Here is a 23,121-nt window from a genome sequence, read left to right as displayed (position 1 = left end):
TAGCATAAAAACTAAATTACAGTGTGTGAATATATATATATATAAATTGAGCTGTAGTATTCCTAAATGGGAATATTTGATGATTCCCATCAGAGCTGCACACAGAGAGTCACTAATTTTCTGCGCCTTATTTTTATTCACTGAAAAAGATATACTTACACAAATGGCGTTTATATCAGACTCATGTCCAGTGAAGGTCTGTCGGCACATGCCTTCTCGAATGTCCCAAAGTTTGCCTGAGGCATCACAAGCACCAGAGACAAAGAGTCTTGTATCAGGGGCAAGAGAAAGGCTCATGACATCACCAGTATGGCCAGTGAACGTGGTTGTTTGCTGCCCAGTTTCAATATCCCACAGAGCACTAGAAAAAGAAAATGGAAGAAAATATTTCAGATCTCACAATAACTGTAAAAATATTTCATCAACCCTGCTTTCCAATATATTTAGAGAAATCAGAAAATTAAGATGTATTTAAATCTGCACGGATTTTTAACTCCAGTACTGATTAGGATAATCAAATTAAGGAGGCCTATGATTCAGTCCTCATCAGGGGATCAGAGGTGAAGGGTCAGCGATTTTTAATTCCTCAGTGTTTTCCTTTCAGAGGATCTGCCCTGGGTCCAACACACAAGTACTTTGAGGTTTGCAAAGATTTGACAAGATTTTAATAAGATGTGAGGTGGAGAGTATATTGACTGGCCACATCACAGCCTGGTATTGAAACACCAATGCCCTTGAATTGAAATATGGGTGCACATTCCTTTATCCGAAATTCTGAAATCCAAAAAGCTCTGAAAACTGAAGTTTTTTTCGCCAACAGCTGACGTCACTCAGGTGTGACGTGGCAGCACTAGCAGAGGCTGCCAGACGTCAGTTGTGGCTCTGCCCTCGTACTGATTACATGTGCATTTGCTGTTCGATGATATTTTGTGTTCGCTGTTGATTTTGTTTAATTTCACTATGAAAATGTCAATAAGAGCTGCAGACACCCCTATGAGTAACAAAGAGAAGATTCCTTCTCTTTTTCTCAATCAATAACGCAGAAAGTGGAGTTATTGCAGAAGCTTGATCGTGGTGTGTCTGTGCGGCGATTTACTGAAGAAAATAGTGTCGGAACTACCACTGCATATGATTTAAATAAACAAAGACAAATTACTGAAATTTTATAGTGATAGTGACGTTCTGCATTTATTCCAATAAGTCATTTACCATGTGTTTGATTCGGTTTGTTTGAAGCTGTATATTTTTGTTTTATTGAATGTTTTTGTTGGAAATAAAATTTCTTGTCATTATTCCCTAAACAATACAGTATAACAATTATTTACATAGCATTTACATTGTATTAGGTATTATAAGTAATCTAGAGATGATTTAAAGTATATGGAAGGATGTATGCAGGTTTGGAGCACCGCGGGGTCCAAAACTCCACTGCACTGAGGCAGGTTAAATAAAGAACTTGAGTATATGTGTTTTTTGGTATTGGGGGGGGGGGGGGTGTCTGAAATCTGAAAAATCCTGAATTCTGAAATGCAACTGGCCCCAAGGATTTCAGATGAGGGATTGTGCACCTGTACTTAAAAATAGAGTACACTCGCCGCCAATGAGCTCATTTATATGGAGCACTGTCACAGGAAAGCAGCATCCACCATCAAGGACTGCTACCATCCAGGCCATGCTCTCTTCTCATTGCTGCCACCTGAAAGGAGGTACGAGAGCCTCAGGACCCAAACCACAAGATTCAGGACCAGTTATTACACCTCAACCAGCAGGCTCCTGACCAAAGGGGATAACTTCAATCACCCCAAAACTGTTCCCACAACCAAAACCAATGGATTCACTTTCTAGGACTCTTTCATTTCATGATGTCAATATTTATTGCTTATTATTTTTTTCCTTTCATTTTAGATTTGCATTGTTTGTCTGAACTGTTTGGTGTGGCCTTGCTTCTATTATGTTTTTTCTATCTACTGTGAATGCCTGCAAGAAAATTAATCTCAGGGTAGCATATGGTGACATATGAACTTTGATAATAAATTTACTTTGAACTTTGAAATTAAAATTTCAATTCTGAAACATGAATAACACAGCCCGTAAGTGTAAATGTTTACTCTAATCGTTTTGCTCTTTAAGGACATTCTTAGTAACTTTTCAATGCACACAAAATGCATACGGTATTGAATATGCTTACTTTCAAGCAAGTTGCTGCAAAACTGAATATTGAGGAAAACAAGTTGCCTATTTGACAAAATAGACATAAAAGATGAATGTAATCAGCAGGATAGTCTATGTGGTTTCAACACTTACCAAGTGGTGTCTCCTGAACTGGTCACAATTTGGTTGTCGTCCAGGAAGCGGCAACAGGACAGGTAACCTGTAATCAGTGAAAAAAAATTAAAGGAGAAGTCAATAAAGTGAAAGGACATACATGGTCTATTTGTTCCACTTACATCAGAGAGGACACTACACAGCAACCATATCAGGACCACCAGACTCAAAAGTAGTTACTTTCACTATGTATGGCCAATCACACCTCCACCCATCAACTCATCTCACCCCCAACCACCACTACTTTATCATTTCCTGTCAGAATCACCTCCTGTGCCTAGTGTCACTTTGTGGACATACAGTAAGCGTATATACGCCATCTTATTTATATTTATTCTGTTTTTTTATTGTTATTTATCTTATTGTGTGATTTTTTTGTGCTACATCATATCCGGAGTAACAATTATTTTGTTCTTGTCACACCTGTGTACAGGAAATGTCATTAACAATCTTGAAAGATACCAGTTTGCATTTATCTCTAACATATCTGCTATTGCAGTCTTTAAACGATAAATTAGTGTACAGTGATGCTGCAATACGCATAATACAAATAAGTCCTGGATGAACCAGCAGTTTCAGTCTGCTAAGAGCTAGATCTCTGGCATTCAAAACTGGCGATACAGTAATCTACAAGCAGTTGAAGTACCTACAGAAGGCCATTGTGAGACCAAAAAGTCAATTCCGTGTGAAACTAGAGACACAGTCAGATACACATAAGTTGTGACAGGTTTGCATGCTATTACTTCCTGTAAGATAAAACCAAGCAGCACATGATAGAAAAAATGGAGGGCTATATGGTAGGGAAGAGCTAAGATTGATCCTGGAGTAGGTTAAAAGGTCGGCACGCCATGGTGGACTGCAAGTCTGTACTGTGCTGTAATAGTCATAGAAAAATACAGCACAGAAACAGGACCAACATTCAATCTAGTCCACACCAAACCATTTAAACTGCCTATTCCCATCGCCCTAGCATATATGTACCTATCCAAACTTTAATTAAACAATGAAATCGAGCTTCCATGCACCACTTCCATTGGCAGCTCCTTCCACTCTCTCATGACCCTCGAGTGAAATTTCCCCTCATGTTCCCTTTAAAACCTTTTCACCTTTCACCCTTAATCCACGAGCTATAGTTGTTGTACTACCCAATTCAGTGGAAAAAGCCTGCTTGCATTTACCCTATCTATACCTCTCATGATTTTGTATACCTCTATCAAATCTCCCCTCAATCTTCTACATTCCAAAGAATAAAATCCTAACCCATTCAATCTTTTCTTATAACTCAGGTCCTCCAGTCCCAGCAAAATCCTTGTAAAATTTTCTCTGTACCCTTTCAACCTTATTTACATCTTTTCTGTAGGTATGTGACACAATACTCCAAATTAGGTCTCACCATATTATACAACTTTGTAACTTCCCACCTCCTGCTTTCAATACTTTGATTTATGAAGGCCAATGTGCCAAAAGCTTTACGACCCTTTTTACCTGTGATGCCACTTTCAAGGAATTATGGATCTGTATTTCCAGACCTTTTTGTTCTACAGAACCCCCCAGTGCTCTACTATTCATTGTGGAAGACCTAACCTGGTTGATCCTACCAAAGTGCAACACTTCGCACTTGCCTGCATTAAGTTCTATCTGTTATTCTTTAACCCTTTTTTCTAGCTGGTCCAGATCCCACTGTAAGCTCTAATAGTCTTGCTTGCTGTCCACTACACCACCAATCTTGGCAAAATTTGCAAATTTGCTGATCCAGTTAACCACATTATCATCCACATCATTGATATAGATGACAAACAACAATGGAACTAACACCGATCCCTGTGACACTCCACTAGTCACAGGCCTCCACTAAGCGAGGCAACCATCTACTACCAGGCTCTGGTTTATCCCTCATCTCAAATGCCGAGCAACTGAATTTTCTTGACTAACCTCCCATGTGGGACCATGTCAAATGCCTCACTAAAGTCAATGTAGACAACATTCACTGCCTTGTCTTCATCAACTTTCCTGGTAACTTCCTCAAAAAACTCTTAAGATTGGTTAGACATAACACCCCACGCACAAAGCCATACTATCCATGTCTATCCAAAAACTTATCAGGTCCCTTAGAATATCTTCCAATAATTTTCCCACTATTGCTGTCAGGCTCACCAGCCTATAATTTTCTGGTTTACTTTTAGAGCCTTTCTTAAACAACGGAACATTAGCTATCCTCCAATACCTCACCTATCTCCAACGATGATTTAAATACTTTTGCCTGGGCACTTGCTATTTCTGCACTTGTCTCCCATCAGGTCCATGGGAACATTGTGTCAGGCCCTGGGGATTTATTTACCCTAATTTGCCTCAAGACAGCAAACACCTCCTCTAATCTGCATAGGGTCCATGACCTTGCTGCTGCTTTGCCCCACTTTTATAGACTCCGTCTCCTGAGTAAATACAGAGGCAAAAAAAAAACAATTCCAAGGTCTCCCCAGTCACCTTTGGCTCTATGTATAGATTACCATTCTGATCTTCCAGAAGACCAATTTTGCCCTTGCAGACCCTTTGTTTTTAACATATCTGTAGAATCCCTTGGGATTCTTCTTCAACTTGTCTGCTAGAGCAACTTCATACCTTCTTTCAGCCTTCCTGATTTCTTTCTTCAGTGTGCTCTTGCATTTCTTATACTACGTAAGTAAACCTCATTTGTTCCTCCCTGCCTATACCTGCTTATGTTTTCTTAACCACAGCCTCAAACTCTCTTGAAAAGGTTCCTACACCTGTTATCTTTACCTTTTGTTCTATGCGCTATATTTATAATGCTCTATGCTTTATGTTAAATAGCACTGATACCTCAACTCGCTTCTATGCATGCTCTGATAGGGCGAATACAATTACTTGTATGTGAATTCCCACAGGATCTGGTGATGCTGTGATATCTGTCTCAGAGACTGATGTCTAATGGTGTACCTGGCAGGGCACTGAAAACATGTGCTAACCAACTGGCACAGTGTTCACGGACATCTTCAATCTCTCATTGCTGCAGTCAAAGGGTCCCCATCTACTTCAAAAGGGTATTAATCATACCAGTGCACAAGAGTAGGGTGAACTGCCTCAATGACTACTGTAAGTTGCACTTGCATCTACTGCGATGAAGTGCTTTGAGAGTTTGGCAATGGCTAGAATTAACTCCTGCCTGAGTAAGGACCTGGACTCACTACAATTTGCCAACCACCACAATAGGTCTACAGCAGATGCAATCTCACTGGGTCTACACTTCATGTTTGGAGCACCCAGCCAATAATAATACGTACATCATATCTCGACTTCTGATGCTGTGTGAAGCTTGCATGTTCTTCCCTGACTGTGGATTTCCCTGGTTACTTGTTGCCTTTCCACATCCAAATACAATGGATGTCAGTTAATTGGGCCATCATTTAATTGTGGTAGCTGCTTATTTGGGGCAGGAGACTGCTGTCATTAAGCACTACACTGTGCTCAGAGTGAACGGTTTTTACATAGAATCAGCTGTGTGTGCTTGTGTTCAAAGATGAGTTGCCAGAAATAATGGTTGAGGCAGGCACATTAGCAACATTTAAAAGCCATCTGGATAAGTTCAAGCAACACACATCAAAGTTGCTGGTGAACGCAGCAGGCCAGGCAGCATCTGTAGGAAGAGGTGCAGTCGACGTTTCAGGCCGAGACCCTTCGTCAGGACTAACCGAAGGAAGAAGGACTCTTCCTTCAGTTAGTCCTGACGAAGGGTCTCGGCCTGAAACGTCAACTGCACCTCTTCCTACAGATGCTGCCTGGCCTGCTGCGTTCACCAGCAACTTTGATGTGTGTTGCTTGAATTTCCAGCATCTGCAGAATTCCTGTTGTTTGTGGATAAGTTCAAGTTGAAATTTAATTGCCATTCAACTGTACATGAATACAGCCAAATGAAACCGTTTTCCTATGGAGCCAAGATGCAAAACACAGTATCAACAGTCATATACAGCACAAGGCAAATACAAGGATAGAAGTACATGGATAGGAGTGGTTTCTAGGAAGCAGGGGAAGCTAATTTATAATGGAGTAGAGATTCATGTAATCGAAGATTTTGCCCCAGAGGTTTACGCAGAAAGAATTAACTATTGGAAAGTGATGGCTGAACTTTATAAGAAGAACTGTCATCCCTCTTTGCGTTATCCAGCTTGTTTTGAGAATTTCCACGCCTAACGCTTGCCCAAAACGGTTTGACTCCCCAGAAGAGGCTTGGAAATTTATAAAGGAGTTTAAGCCTGTCTTGCAAGCAACTTAACCTTAATCCTTAGCTGGGAGTCATTTGTAACTGGATCGTTTAATCTACGTTCTATGTCTGTCCAGACATAGTTCTGGTTGTTTTATTTTTTCCTTTAGGATTTGTAAGAGTTTAACACTAGTTGTAACATATTATTTGGTTGGATCTATTTTTTTTGAATATATGATCAATTTTTATTAAATGATTTTAAGGTGGCTGCTGTTAACTATGTTTTAACTTCTGTTAGACAATATCAAAATATTTGGAATTTGTTTATTCATGTATGTGTTGTTGTGTCTTTAGCCAGTGGTGTTAGCATACAACTTTTTAAGAGTCTGCCTATTGGAGACAGAGGTTAAGGGATTATAGTTTAGCATGCTGTCCGTCTATTGGATTGTTTTCAGGCTTTGGGGGGAGGGATGGAGTTATTAGTTTAGGCTTTTTCGACTGGGCAGTCCTGAGAGGTTTTCTTGTCAATCATGTTTTTTTTCCTCTCTGATCGAATGTTCTTCCCTGCGGATTTGGTCTGTGCTGGCGCACTAACTTATTTTATAAAATCTTAAATTAAGGCCCTATTATGGATGCTAATAAAATTAATATAATCTCTTGGAACCTGAATGGCTTGAACCAACCTATCAAGTGAAGAAAGATCTTTAAGAAATTAAAAACACTCCAAGCTGATATTTTTGCGCAACAGACCCATATCTGTAGGGTGGATGAAAACCACTTTTTTTTTAATTTTTGGAGGGGCTCTCAGTTTCACTCATCAGCAACTAAAATTACAGGGTATCTATTTTTATTAATTTTAAAATCTCTTTTGTACATTTTAATACTGTCACTGATTTAATTGTTACTGGTTTGTTATGTGGTCAAAAGATGGCTTTGGTGTGTGTGTATGCACCTAATGAAGATAGCTCCAAATTTTTCAAGAGGTTATTTCCTGCGTTGCCGAATTTAAATGAATATAAATTGATCATGGGCGGTGACTTTGACTGTTGTCTCTACCCTTCGATTGATAGGTCATCAACCAATCTGTGGCTTCCTAATAAGGCTGCGACCTGTATTAATTCTTTTTTACTAGAATATGGTTTGGTCGATATTTGGCGATTTCTCCATCCAAAAGATAAGAATTTTTCTTTTTTTTCCCCCCATGTACATCATAAATATTCAAGAACTGATTTATTTTGTTGGATACTCGACTGGTGCCTTTTGTTGCTGACTGTGTGTATGACGCTACTGCGTTGTCGGATCATGCGCCCGCGAAACTAATACTGAAGTTCCCTGATAATATACGGAAAGCATCTCAGTAGAGATTTAGTGCTACGCTGCTGTATGATTCAGCATTTGTAAGTTTTATTAAAGAGCAAATTTCTCTATTTTTTGAATTAAATACAACTGAGGGTATGTCAAATTTGGTTATTTGGGATGCGATGAAATCTTTTCTTAGGGGACAGATAATCTCATATTCAGTAGCTTTAAGAAGGAAATCTAAAGCGGAACTTTTAGTGATTACTAACAGGATTAAAGAAATAGATAAAGTTTATTCAGTAACACCTAGTGAAGAGTTATACAAGGGTGGAACTTCAAACACAGCATGGTCTGCTTTTGACTTTTCCCATTGAGCAGCAACTTTTGAAATCTAAAAGTCAATTTTATATACATGGGGATAAGTCAGGTAAATTGTTGGCCGGTCAACTTAAAGCAACTATGGCTAGAAGGCAGATTCTGAAAATACGAATGACTGATAGAACTGAAACATCAGATTGCCAGGAAATTAATAAGGTATTTCTGGATTTTTACTCTAACCTTTATAAACCTGATTTTCCAGACAATACTACTTTTATGAATAGATTCTTGCAATGATTGAATATACCAAAGTTCCTATTCAGGATATGAATATATTAGATGCGCCTATTAAACGAGAGGAAATAGCAAGGGCTCTATCCTCTTTTCGATCAGGTAAAGCTCCGGGACCGGATGGATTTACAGTAGAAATTTTTAAGACTCTTACTGAAATACTTACACCTCATTTATGCCAAATTTTCACCGATTCTATATCCTCTGGGACCCTTCCGAAAACTTCCTATGAGGCATCAATTTCATTAATTCCCAAAAAAGAAAAAGATTTATCTGAATGTGTCTCTTACAGACCAATTTCCTTATTAAACGTGGATTCTAAAATTCTTCCTAAGATTTTGACTAACAGGCTTGAGAATATTTTACCTAAGGTTATTTTTAAGGATCAAACTGGATTATTAAGAATAGATATTCATATTTTAATATTCAGAGATTATTGAACATTATTCATTCCTCTCCACCTAAAGAATCCGAATGTGTTGTTTCCCTTGACGCAGAGAAAGCCTTTGATAGGATAGAATGGTCTTAATTATTCAAGGTTTTAGAAAGATTTAACTTTGGTCCAGGTTTTATTTCCTGGATTAAGCTGATCTATCAAGCTCCTACGGCAGCAGTTATAACAATCAAAAATTTCCTTATTTTAGGCTACACAGAGGTACCCGACAGGATTGTCCTCTTAGTCCGCTGTTATTCAACCTGGCTTTAGAACCTCTTGCTATTGCTCTTCAGGACTCCAACAATGTTCAAGGTATTCAGAGAGGAGATAAAGTGCACAAGGTTTCGTTGCATGCAGATGACTTGTTAAGTTTATATTTCAGATCCTAAGAAATCTATTCCCTCTATGTTATCTATATTTTCTGAATTTAGTAGTTTTTCTGGATATAAATTAAATTTGTTTCCTATTAACAACTACTTGGATCAATATGATCAAATTCTTTTCAGCATTGCTAAAAATAACTTTCTTCCATTAATTGAATACACGCAACAAATACTTTCTAAGTGGTCTCCTATGACATTATCATTAATTGGTCGAATTAATGCTATTAAAATGATAGTGCTACCGAAGTTCTTATATATATTTCAAGTAATCCCTTCCTTTGTTCCTAAACTGTTTTTTGATAGACTAAAATTTTATCTTATATTTGGAATAATAAAAATCCTAGACTGAGTAAACCTCTATTGCAGAAATTAAAAAAGCATGGTGGTATGGCTTTGCCAAATATTAAGAGTATATTACTGAGCAATTAATATTCAATATATTTCATTTTGGATTCATTATTCAGACATACATGACTGTCCTTTATGGGTGGATTTGGAGAAAAACTCAGTGAAGGGGTATCCTTTGGCCTCTTTACTGGGAGCTCCTCTTCTTTTTTTGCTTTCTAAGGTTGGTAGTTGAGACCTCAATCCCATTACTGAACATACATTAAGAATTTGGTTTTAGTTTTGTAGATTTTTTGAAGTTTAATAACTTTGTTCTTTCTAGTAAAATCTATCTTAATTATTTTTTAAACCATCAATTTCCGATCAGACCTTTTTAATTTGGAAAACCAAAGGAATAGTAACTTTTTTTAGATTTGTTTATGGGAGATTGTTTAATGTCTTTCACTCAGTTAGTGGACAAATATGACTTATCTAATGCACACTTTTTTTTAAAAAGATATTTACAAATTAGGAACTTTATTTATTTATTTTTAACATAGTTTACTTCCAAATTTTCCTTCTGCTTTTCCACCCAATATGATAAATACTCTTTTTCAGGTGAAACCATTTCAAAAAAGACTGATAGCTGTAATTTATAAATGGTTATTGAATTTGCAGAAGGTATCTAATGATAAAATTAATGGTGTATGGGAATTGAAATTTCGAGAGTCACTTTCAGATAATCAATGGGATAAAATTTTTCATTTGGTAAATACTTCATCTATTTGTGCCTGTCATTCCTTGATACAGTTCAAGGTAGTAGTACATCTGGCACATATGTCAAGGATAAATTAGCCTGTATTTTCCCAATATTAATCCTATTTGTAAATATGTAATATTGAGGTAGCTACTTTAACTGATATGTTTTGGTCTTGTATCAAGATAGATTATTTTTGGGAAGATGTCTTTAAAACTTTATCAAAAGTCTTGAATTTGGACCTACAACTGAATTTATTTACAGCAATTTTTGGGATCATTCCACCGGAAGCAGGATATATTCCTGTTTCCACTAAAAGGATGACAGCTTTTACAACTTTATTGGCTAGGAAAGCCATTTTGCTTAAATGGAAGGACTCTAATCCACCTACAGTTTTTTATTGGCTTTCCTCCATTATGTCCTGTCTAAGTTTAGAGAAAATAAGTTGGACACTTGATACAGCCTTTAAATTTGAAGAAATCTGACGACCTTTTATTCAATATTTTCATATGGTTTGATTTATTGCTCTTCCAGTTACTTTCTCGAAACTTTGGATTTGATCAGAAAGTTTCTTTTTTCTTGCTTTTACTCTCAGTATGGGCTGCCCAGTCCCTCCTTTATTTTTCTTTTTTTTCTTTTTTGTTTTTGTTTAAAGAGAATAGTGGAGGATATATATGTTTCTTATCTCGTTTATGAAATGATAGAGGAGAATTGATTAACTTATTTTTTTATTATATACTATTAGATTAATACTATGATCTTGATAATGTTTATTTTACCTTTTATATGTATTGTTATAGATATAGATATTTGAGATAATTCTCCTGTATATATGTACTTTTTAAAAATTAATAAAAAGATTAATAAGGAGAGAAGAAAGGAGTGGTTTAGAGGGGTATGGGGCAAATGAACAAATTTCACGACACATGCCAGTGATAATAAACCTGAACAACAGGAATTCTGCAGATGCTGGAAATTCAAGCAACACACATCAAAGTAGCTGGTGAACGCAGCAGGCCAGGGATGTGGAATTAAAATGTCCCCACTGATCTCCCTCCTGGCACTTATCCGTGTAAGCGGAACAAGTGCTACACATGGCCTTACACTTCCTCCCTTACCACCATTCAGGGCCCCAAACAGTCCTTCCAGGTGAGGCAACACTTCACCTGTGAGTCGACTGGGGTGATATACTGCGTCCGGTGCTCCCGATGTGGCCTCTTATATATTGGCGAGACCCGACGCAGACTGGGAGACCGCTTTGCTGAACATCTACGCTCTGTCCGCCAGAGAAAGCAGGATCTCCCAGTAGCCACACATTTTAATTCCACATCCCATTCTGACATGTCTATCCACGACCTCCTCTACTGTAAAGATGAAGCCACACTCAGGTTGGAGGAACAACACCTTATATTCCGTTTGGGTAGCCTCCAACCTGATGGTATGAACATCGACTTCTCTAACTTCCGCTAAGGCCCCACCTCCCCCTCGTACCCCATTTGTTACTTATTTTTATGCACACATTCTTTCTCTCACTCTCCTTTTTCTCCCTCTGTCCCTCTGAATATACTTCTTGCCCATCCTCTGGGTCCCCCCCCCCCCCGTCTTTCTTCCCGGACCTCCTGCCCCATGATCCTCTCGTATCCCCTTTTGCCTATCACCTGTCCAGCTCTTGGCTCTATCCCTCCCCCTCCTGTCTTCTCCTATCATTTTGGATCTCCCCCTCCCCCTTTCATATCTCTTACTAACTCTTCCTTCAGTTAGTCCTGACGAAGGGTCTCGGCCTGAAACGTCGACTGCACCTCTTCCTACAGATGCTGCCTGGCCTGCTGCGTTCACCAGCAACTTTGATAATAAACCTGAATTGGATTTGGAAATGCAGGCAGGTGGGACAAGCTCAGCTGGCATGGACAATTTGGGCTGAAGAGTCTGTCTCCATGCTGTATGACTATGCCTTGAGGACATTATGGTTAACTCATCCAGTGAGGGAATATGGGTGTAACTCAGGAATATGAATGGTGCCATCAATCTCAATGGTGGGTTATAGTTTAAGCTTTCAAAAGCCTGGAGATGAAGGATCAGATGCAGTGCCTATAAAAAGTATTCACCCTCCTTGGAAGTTTTCATGCTTTATTGTTTTACAAAATTGAACTACAGTGGATTTAATGTGGTTTTTTTTGACAGTAACCAACAGAAAGGGCTCTTTCGTGTCAAAATGAAAACTGATCTCTACAAAGGGGTCTAAATTAATTACAAATATAAAACAAAATTGATTGGACTAGTACAAACCCCCTTCAAGTCAGTATTTTAGTAGATGCACCTTTGGCAGTAATTACAGTCCTGAGTGTGTTTAAGGTCTTTCCACACCTGGACATTGCAATTTTTCCCCATTCTTCTTTACAAAACTGCCCAAGCTCCATCAGATTGCATGGGGATTGTTAGTGAACAGCCCTTTTCAAGTCCAGCCGCAAATTCTCAATTAGATTGAGGTCTGGATTCTGACTCGGCCACTTCAGGACATTAACTTTGGTGTTTTTAAGCCATTCCTGTGTAGCTTTGGCTTTATGCTTGAGGTCATTGTCTCACTGGAAAACAAATTTCGTGTTTTATATTTGTAATTCATTTAGATCACTTTGTAGAGATCCATTTTCACGTTGACGTGAAAGAGTCTTTTTCTGTTGATCAGTGACAAAAAAGCCAAATTAAATCCGCTATGATTCAATGTTGTCAAATAATAAAACATGAAAGCTTCTGGGCGGGGGGGGGGGGGGGGTGGCGGGGAGTGTGATTACTTTTTATAGGCACTGTATGTATGGATCATGAAAAGATGCAAAATCAACACAGCAGTTATAATGGGTGACTAATTTTCCCAGAATATTGACTGCGACTCCCCCAGAGTTGGAAGCTGAAATGGGGCTGAAATTGTTAGATACATCAGGGAGGGTTTCTTGGCAGTATGTAGATAACCCAGCCAGGCCATACTAGACCTTGTGTATGCCAAACTTGCCTTTATCAATTATAGTGTTAACTATAAATGTTAGGAAGTTAAGTTGCAGCTTTATAAAACTTTGGTTAGGCCTCATCTGAAGTAACATGTGCAGTTCTGATCACTCCATTACAGGAAAGATATGGAATCATTGGAGAAGGTGCAACAGAGGTTCATCATGATGCTGCCTGGATTAAAAGTATTAGCTGTAAGAGGCTGAACAAACTTGGGTTGATTTTTCTGGAGCAGAGGCTGAGGTTTAACCTGACAGAAGTAAACAAAATTATAAGACAGGGTAGATAGTGAAGAATCCTTTTCCCTCAGGGTATAAATGTCAAATACTAAAAGGCATAGGATTGGGGGGTGGGGGGGTGGAACAAGATTTAAGAGGCAAGTTTTTTTAAGATTAACACTTAGTAGTACAGTTGGTTGCTGGGGAAGTGGTGTAAACAGGACAGAAAATTTGAAAAGGCACATCATCACACAGGGTACATGTAGGTAGATGGGATTAGTTAGGGTTGGCATCACAGCCAAACAGTGAAAACAGCAACTGTAATTCCTACTCAAAGGGTACAGAAATTAATGAACGGAGGCACTTGATTCACTTGAGGCCAGACCTTAAAAAAAACGTAGGTTCTCCATAGTGAAGGCCGTTTAATGTCTGCAGATACTCTCAGATGTCATGGACTTTCTCTGAATTAGGTGGTCATCAGAGGCAATGACTCAAATTGTCACCCCTTTCAAAATAAATCTGTGGAAGCTATTAGCAACAGTTAACCCCCAAATGAACATATTAACTAAATATATCATTTGGTCTGCCTTGAGGCTTATTTACACCAATTCTGATCAGATTTGTAACAGTTATTACAAAAATTGTTATCACCAGTCTTAGCAATAGGCTTGAACCCTATCCTGAACAACACTGGTGAAGCATGAGATCTTCATAACATTTTGGTACTGTTCCAGGTTAACTCATTGCAGAGAAATACAAGGTGTTGAGCTTTGAAATAGTCTCCAGATCATCAAAGCAGTTTTACATTATAGAGTTACTGATACACAACTGGAAACAGTACAACTAGAAACATAACACTGATATTTTGGGTCTGCTGCTGTCTCTAAGAAATTTGAATGTTCTTCCCACGACTGCATGGGTTTCTTCCAGGTGCTCCAGTTACCTCCCATAATCCAAATGTAAGGGTTAGTATGTTAATTGTTCATGTGTGTGTAATTGGACAGTGAGCTGGAAGGGCCTTGTACTGTGCTGTATCTTTAAATTAAATATAATAAATAAAGCTGATATCAGAAATAAAGGGATAAGTTTAGCCTGGAGTACTTACCTGTATGCCCAGCCAATTCACGACTGACGCGGACATTTCCTTCACGGGTCTTTAGGTTGTAGATGGAGCAGATGTTATCCAAACCACCACAAGCAACGTAATTACCAGAAGGAGCATATGCACAGGTCATGACCCAGGAAGATCGCAGAGGAATGGCATGAACCTATTTCACAAACACAAGAGTCAGCTCCAACCAAGAGATACTACTGAAAATGCAACCTACTCCATAAGAAAGCATAAATATATCTTTCCGGGCTTGCTAAGCACTACAATAGAAATTAAAACACAAAACAGGAATCAGTGGACGTTGTGTTCTTGGATTTTCAGAAGGCCTTTGACAAGATGCCGCACATTAGGCTGCCAAACAGAGCCTATGGTATCACAGCAAAGATGGATAAAAAAAGTGGCCGATTGGTAGGAGGCTGAGTGGGAATAAAGGGGGCCTTTTCTGGTTGATTGCCAGTGACTAGTAGTGTGTCACAGGGGTTGGTGTTGGGACTGCTTTTCACGTTATACAGATGCAAGAAAGTTTGTGAACCCTTTGCAATTACCTGGTTTCCTGCATTGATTACTCTTAAAATGTGGTCTGATCCTCATCCAAGTTACAATAATAGACTAACACAATCTGCCTAAACTAACAACACACAAAGAATTGTACTTCTCATCAACAGACTACACCATTTAAACAATTACAGTCTAGGTAAAAAAGAATGTGAACTTCTGAGGTAATGCCTTCTACAAAAGCTATGTGGAGTCAGGTGCTCCAATCAATGAGATGAAAGTCAAAGTGTGCGTTGCAGATGTGCCCGGCCCTATAAAAATGACAGTCAGGTTACTGACAGAGCCTGCTCTTCTCAAGAAAGATCTGTTTCTGTGCACCAAGCCTCGATCAAAACAACTTTCAGAGGACTTCAGAAGAATTGTAGAGACACAAAGCTGGAAAAGGCTACAAAAGCATTTCTAAAGACCATAGTGTTCATCACAAGAGCAACTGTCTACAAATGGAGGAAATTCAGTACAGTTGCTGCTCTCCCTATGAGTGGGCATCCTGCAAGGGCACAACGTGCAATGCTGAAGAAGGTGAAAAAGAACCCAAGGGTAACAGCAGAAGACCTGCCAAAAATCTCTAGAACATGCTAAAGTCTCTGTTCACCTGTCCACTATAAGAACAACACTAAAGAATAGTGTCCATGGTCACCCCGGAGGAAACCACTGTTCTCCAAATAAAAATTTGCTGCATGTCTCAAATTTGCAAAAGTCCACCTAGCTGTTTCACAATGGTTCTTGGACAATGTTCTGCTGTCAGATGAGACAAAAAGTTGAACTTTCTGGCAGAAATGCACACTGCTATGTGCAGTGGAAAAAGGGACACCAACACCAGAGCCTCACCCTACCTGTGAAGCATAGTGGAAGCAGCATCTTGGTTTGGGACTGCTCTGCTGCTTTAGGGTGTAGACAGCTTGTAATCATCGAGGGAACAGTGAACTCAAAATTGTATTATAGGAGAATGTCAGGCTCGTGATCTGTCACCCGAAGCTTAACAGAAGTTGGATGATGCAAACAAGACAACGATCTAAAACATGAGCAAATCAACAACAGTATAGTTTTAAAAGAAAATGTGTTCTGGAATGGCCAAGAGTCCAGACCTTAGCTCAATTAAGATGCTGTGCCATGACCTGAAGAGGGCTATTCATGCAAGATATCTGTCAGAAATACTGATGAACTGAAACAGTTTTGTATGGATAAACGGTCTAAAATTTCTCACCATTGTGTAATTCTGACCAGCAGCTACAGGAAAGTTTTGGAGGAGGTTATTGCTGCTAAGGAGGTTCTACCAGTTATTAAATACAAGGGTTCACATACTTTTTCCAGCCTGGATTGTGAACGTCTAAACAATGTGTTCAATAAAAACATATAAAGTACAATGGTTTTGTTATTAGTTTAGGCAGACTGCATATCTATTATTGTGACACATTTTATGAGCAATTAATGCAAAAAGCAAGTAATTGTTAAGAGTTCACAAACATTTTCTTGCAACTATATGTCAATGATTTGGATGAAAGAATTGATGGCTATGTGGCCAAGTTTGCACATGGTATGAAGAAAGGGGCAGTTAGTGTTGAGGAAACAGGGTGTTTGCAGGACAAATTGGGAGAATAGGCAAAGAAGTGGTAGATGGAATATAATGTAGGGAAGTGCATAGTTATGCACTTTGGTGGAAAGAATAAAGGCATAAACTATTTTCTAAATGAGAAGAAAATTCAAACCTGAGAAGTGCAAAAAAGACTCGGGAGTCTTTGTGCAGGCTTCCCTGTAACTTGCAGGATGAGTCAGTGGTAAGGAAGGCAAATGCAATATTAGCATTCATTTTGAGAGGACTATAATATAAAAGGAAGAATATAATGCTGAGGCTTTATAAGACTTTGGTCAGACTGCACTTGGGAGTATTGAGAACAGCTTTGGGCTCCTTATCTAAGAAGATGTGCTGGCATTAGAGGGGGTTCAGAGGAATTTCTTGAGAATGATCCCAGGAATGAAAAGGTTAACATTATGAGGAGTGTCCTGGGCCTGCAGTCGCTGCAGTTTGGAAGAAAGGGGGTGGGGGGGGGGGGGGAGGGAATCTTACTGAAATCAATCAAATACTGAAAGGCTTATATATTGTGGATGAGGAGAGTGTTTCCTATAATCGGGGTTGGGGGGGGGGTCTAGGATCAGCGGGCATAGCCTTGGAATAGAGAGACATCCACTCAGAATGGAGTTGAGGAAAAGTGTTTTTTTTTATATATAGCCAGAGAGTGGTAAATCTGCAGTGTCCATTGCCAGGCTGTGCAGATCAAGCCACTGGGTATATTTAAGGCGGAGGTTTATATGTTCTTCAGAGTGTCAAGAATTACAGGTAGAAGGCAACAGAATGGGATTGAGGGGGATAATAAATCAGCAATGATAGAATGGCAGAGCAGACTCAACGGGCCAAATAGCATAATTCTGCTATGACTTATGGTATCAAACAGGGTTTTAAGGAGATAGAATGTGAAGAGGTAAACAAGAGATTATGCAGATGCTGAAAATCCAGAGCAACACACAAAATGCTGGAGAAACTCAGCAGGTCAGGCAGCATCAATGTAAGTGAATAAACAGTTGATGCTTTGAGCCGAGGTCCTTCATCAGGTGAAGAGGTAGGTATATTTAGGGAACAAATCCTATCATGTGGGGGATGGTGGGGATGAGTGATGTCTATTGAGATATTGAAATTTACAAAGATAGCTTCACAGCCTCAAAAGAAATTTAAACAGCATCTAAATATCAAGCACTGGGAACTCATGGAAATCTATGCCAAAATAAACTCGCAAGGGACCAGTGCCTGGTTCAATGCAGGTGAAGAATGTAGGTGAAGATCTGTAAGTTATAAGACACAGAGGATAAGAATTCAATGAGGTGAGCACTACAACGATCAAATTTGAATTAAAAAAAATTTTCAAAGTGACCAAGAACAAGGAAGTGTCCACTTGGCAATGGGTATGAGGAAATGAATGCCAGAAACACAAACACTACCAGCAATGTGAATTAACGGTCTACATTTTGGGATGAGACCCTTCACATTATTCCCTTTTGTTGTTGCCTTAACTGCTGAGCTCCTTGAGATTTTGAGTGTGTTGTTCTGGATTTCCAGCACCTGCAGAATCCACTTCAGTAGGGCCTGTATTCATGACCCATATAGAGTCTATGGTTGATAATGAAGACCATGCCTTCAAAATTTTAATCTCTTAGCTGCACAAGGTAAGATGGAACCAAGCAAGGCCGGTCCCACTCCACTTACAAGCAGCACTGAAAAATAGAGACACAGTCAACTGTACTAATGAGCACAGAGAAGGAGAAGAAAAAAAATAAAAGGTCTGGGAAGATTGCAAGAATGATGAGCTTGAAGTTGGAAAGTGACAATACACAATAACTGGGTGAGGAAAGACAGTTCAGAATTACAAGGAGGAGATTTTATTTTGTATAGGTCAAAGATAATAAAGTCTTGAGAAGAAATAGGTGACAAAGCCAAAGGAAACTTAAAAACTGCCAAGAGGATCACCAGACTCTGCCCCACCTATTTATGACATTTACTGGGAGCGTTGCATTCTAAGGGCATGAAGCATTGTTGTGAATCCCTACCACCCAACCTGCAACCTCTGACCCACTATCGTTAGGGAGGTGGTTCAGGAGCATCAGGATTAGGATTGCCAGACTGGGTAACAGCTTCTTCCTTCAGGCTGAGAGACTAACGAATATCCTGCCATCACCGAGGTCTTGTCACTAGGACAGCATGATGTTCATCATTTACCTGTGCTGAACACCACATGCATTTTGAGTTATACCTTATTAACTTATTTATGGTAATATTTTGTTTTAGGCATTGTCTGTGATACATATTTTGTGCTGCACTATGGTCTAGAGGAACATTGTTTCATATGGTTGTATATATGTAGTCAGATGACAATAAACTTGAACATCAGTGAAGAGGCAATGACCCCATCATTCACAGCAGTGTCATTTTAACCTAATGCTCTTAGTGCTTTTAAGAAATGCTCTTTTCTATCAGAGATAACTGGAAAAGTTGTATAATTAATCAAAGCCACGGGTTTTCAGTGTCCAATGTTTTCAAGGTGCTGAGGGCATATTTTGCAGGGTTATTTATGATGTTACATGTAGTTATGGAAGCTTAAAGCAAATTCAATTCCAAATTTCAGGGTGAACTCACCTTGTTTGTGGTGTAGCTATCCCAAATGATCAATTTCCCATCCTGGGAGGCACTGACAAGCAGTCTACGGTGGGGGGGGGGGGGGGGGGGGGGGTGTAAAAAAAAAAACAAAAAACAGCTAATACCATTTAAAATCATCTGTGGTAGGCCCAAACATTGTTTAAAATCTTAAAATAAGCAGTTTTTAAAAAAATACTTAATGTATATCCTTTAAGCATTTTCAAAAATACCTTTTAAGAACCTTCTACATAAATGTAAAAAGCAAAGTGCATTCTTCAGAAAACCCCGTCATTCAATTAATCACAAGGCAAACCACTGGAATGATATCTAGTATTAATTCAACTAAGTTAGAACAATATTCACATCAAATTAACTGGCTCAATTTTTCTTTGTTATACATGCAACATAAACTGAAGAAAATACACAAGATTTTCACGGACTCTCTGGAGTAACTACCATTCAGATGTTTGCACCCCAACTTTCCTTTACCACTGCAGATTTAACACTGGAATGTCAGATACATTGCACAAAGGGCTGCATATCATTCAACAAAGGATTTAATATGAGACTAAATTAGACATTCATTTTCGACAAAGCAATTCACATTAAATAATGGCTTAATATTTTGGAATATAACCATTAAATTTGAAGAGTTTATAAAAATGCATATTTAATAAATATACTAAATGTAATTAGGTAGCTTGGACTTGATGCATTATTGCTCATGGCACTCGAGCAGCAGAGCAATTTACACATTAAGGTAAATATCACTGAGCAACACATTCTTTCTAATTTTACTACAATATATGAAAGAATATTTGTTCACACTTTCTTAGCAGTAAATTATTCCCCACACGTGTAGTGATACACCCAAGATCTTCCCTCGTGCATCATTAATTATCGAGGGCTTTAATAACTTGCTGCAAAAGCAAAGGTCTATAACACATTAAAATTTAAGATTAATTTTGTCCTCTGTACAGTAGGCTTCAGTATTATATAGGGTTCACATATGCTTCATAACAGCAACAAATCAGGCCAATTCTTGCATCTTTAAGATTACTTGACATAATTACAAACCCAATAAACCCTAACCCAATTGTTATGTATTCTGCTATGAACTATCCTAAAGAAGGCGGCCCTTAACTCTGACTGGAGTGATCAGGACGCCATCATGACGGTGTTTTTTTTTCCCAGCAGGCTTTCTTTTTTTCTTATATAAACAAGGCTGAGTTGCTAGCTCGATGCTCAACCCAGCACAAATGGAAAGCGTGCAAGGGAGCCAACCGGATTCGAACTCAGGAGCCTTTGCTCCGAAGTCCAGCGCTGATGCCACTACGTCACCAGCCAGCTATGAACTATACTAAGTCTGGCTGCAAAAGGAGGAGGATTAGGCACGGGGATAGCAACCCCATCACATAAAAACCCAGAGCTACAGAAACTCCGAAGATCTCATACCTGGGAGAGGAAGGATCTTCAACTAGAAGATGCATGAAGTTGTGCAGTGAAAGCAGAAGCCAAAGGGCTGATCAAACTTTGGCCCAGGCCAGAGGATTCTGGCGAGCTGCTGTTGGCAGCCTGTGGCTCAGTAAGGGTGATGGGCTTCAGAAGAACTTATTAATTTAGAATCTCATCACTGCTATGGCTATAAATCAAAATTATTGCTTTATCTACAAAGTATCAAGGCATTTATTCTCCCCCAAACCTTTCCGAAGATATACAATAACCATGTTTACTTTTAGATTGTGTACTTCTGTGGCCTACAAAAAATGTTGTGCTTCAATACAAAAACAATTTATAAAAAAAAAATGTATGTCATGTGTTATTCTCATGCAACAAAGCCACAAACAGCCAGAAGATTTGGTAAACAGCAAATCACTCCACTGCAGTAGGCCGCTGCTGAGGAAGCAAGCAATTTTCACAAGGCAGACTGACTTACTAATATATTCTAAATAACTCGTGCTATTATATGTAACTAAAAATTAGCAGCCTTTGATATAGCTAAGTCAAATTAGATCTATACTGCACAATAAGGGCAAGGGTTATTATTTTGCTTGCTATTTAAAAACTTGTAGAAATGCTGGGTCATTCCATTTATGTACAGATGAACAAGCCCATTCTCTGATGAGCTCTCAGGTGTCTGTGCATCTTATCACATGCCAGTTATTTTTCCCTAATGGACCAATCTACACCTGCCTCTGTTTAATTAGCTAGCTATTTAGCCGGTGCACCTTACACATGTGTACTTTACAACCTGGAGGTTATAACCCTTTGTTACATGAAAAGGCAACCTCTCAGTTCAGTAGCATCTTTCATGGCCTCAGGTCAGAAGAAACTTACTGCCAGTAATTTACTCTTGAAGGGGAGACAATATATGTATGTAGAGTATGTATCAGATGGGCAGGGCTGGTCACATCATATTAAGAATATTATATGCATGTATATAATAGAAGCTGAAGAGAGATGCTCAATGTTTTAGAAACTGACAATAAATTCATGAACACCACCTCATTATTTTTTCTTTTATTGTTCTCTTTTTACACTACTTAATTCTAAAGGGTGAGGGTGAACAGTCAGAAGTCTTGGTAAATATTAGCACCAATGACATAGGTAGAAAACGGAAAAACAGGACGTCCAGGGTAGTAATCTCTAGATTGCTGCCCATACCATGTGCCAGTGAGGACAAGAATAGGATAATTTGGCAGATGAATACTTGGCTAAGGAACCGGTACTTGAGCAGGGCTTCAGATTTATGGATTACTGGGATCTCATCTGCGGAAGGTATGACCTGTACAAAAACGAAGAGTTACACCTGCACCCGAGGGGGACCAATATCCTTGTGGGCAGGTTTGCTAGAGCTGTTCAGGAGGGATAAAACTAATTTGGCAGGGAGATGGGAACAAAAGTAATAGTGCTGAGGGTGAGGCAGTTGGTTTTCAAACAGGCAATGTGTAGTGAAACTGCTGGCAAGGAGAGGGTGAAATTGGGCAAAATTGCAGTCAACAGGATGAGTTGCAATGTAAAATGTGGATAAAATCAAAAAGGGTGAATACAGGACTGAAGGTGTTACATTTGAATTCACGCAGTTACCGCAAAAGGTAGATGAACTTTTATCACAGTTACAGACTGGCATGTATGATGTTGTGGACATCACTGAATCATGGCTGAAATAAGATCACAGCTGGGAGCTTAAAGTCCAAGGATACGTATCGAAAGGACAGGCAGGCAGGTAGGCTGGGGGAGGGTAGCTCTGATGGTTAAAAAATGAATTCAAATCATTAGGAAGAGGTGACACCAGATCGGAAGGTGTAGAATTGTTGTGGGTAGATCTAAGGAACTGAAAGGGTAAAAAGACACTGATGAGAGTTATATACAGACCACCAAATCAGTAGTATAGATGTGGTCTACAAATTATAATGGGAGATAGAAAATGCATGTCAAAAGGGCAATGTTACGATAGTCATGGGGGACTTCAATATGCAGGAAGATTGGGAAAATCAAGTTGGTGCTGTATCCCAAGAAGGGGAATTTCTAGAATGCTTACCAGATGGCTTTTTGGAGCAGCTTGTGATTGAAGCCACGGGGGGATCAGCTATTCTGGATTGCGTGCTGTGCAACAACCCAGAACTGATTAGACAGCTTAAGGTAACGGAGCTTCGGGGCAAGTGATAATATGATAGAATTCACCTCACAACTTGAGAAGAAAAAATT

The 23,121-nt window shown here is 39.1% G+C and overlaps 1 protein-coding gene across 3 annotated transcripts in view; it reads right to left on the bottom strand.

The window, feature by feature from the left end:
- Positions 1 to 23,121, bottom strand: part of LOC140188764 (guanine nucleotide-binding protein G(I)/G(S)/G(T) subunit beta-1) — a 108,196-nt gene that overhangs the window by 15,718 nt on the left and 69,357 nt on the right. For all 3 annotated transcript variants that reach the window (XM_072245386.1, XM_072245385.1, XM_072245384.1), the window contains 4 exons: positions 19,414 to 19,477; positions 14,670 to 14,832; positions 2,305 to 2,371; positions 160 to 361 (listed from right to left, as the gene is read on the bottom strand). In XM_072245386.1, the coding sequence (XP_072101487.1) occupies positions 160 to 361; positions 2,305 to 2,371; positions 14,670 to 14,832; positions 19,414 to 19,477 (496 nt within the window). The remainder of the gene's footprint in view (positions 1 to 159; positions 362 to 2,304; positions 2,372 to 14,669; positions 14,833 to 19,413; positions 19,478 to 23,121) is intronic.

The sequence above is a fragment of the Mobula birostris genome, chromosome 27, assembly GCF_030028105.1.
Source record: "Mobula birostris isolate sMobBir1 chromosome 27, sMobBir1.hap1, whole genome shotgun sequence".
Taxonomy (NCBI): domain Eukaryota; kingdom Metazoa; phylum Chordata; class Chondrichthyes; order Myliobatiformes; family Myliobatidae; genus Mobula; species Mobula birostris.
Note: the sequence above shows the minus strand (reverse complement) of the source record. Positions and strands in the feature narration are given on the sequence as shown.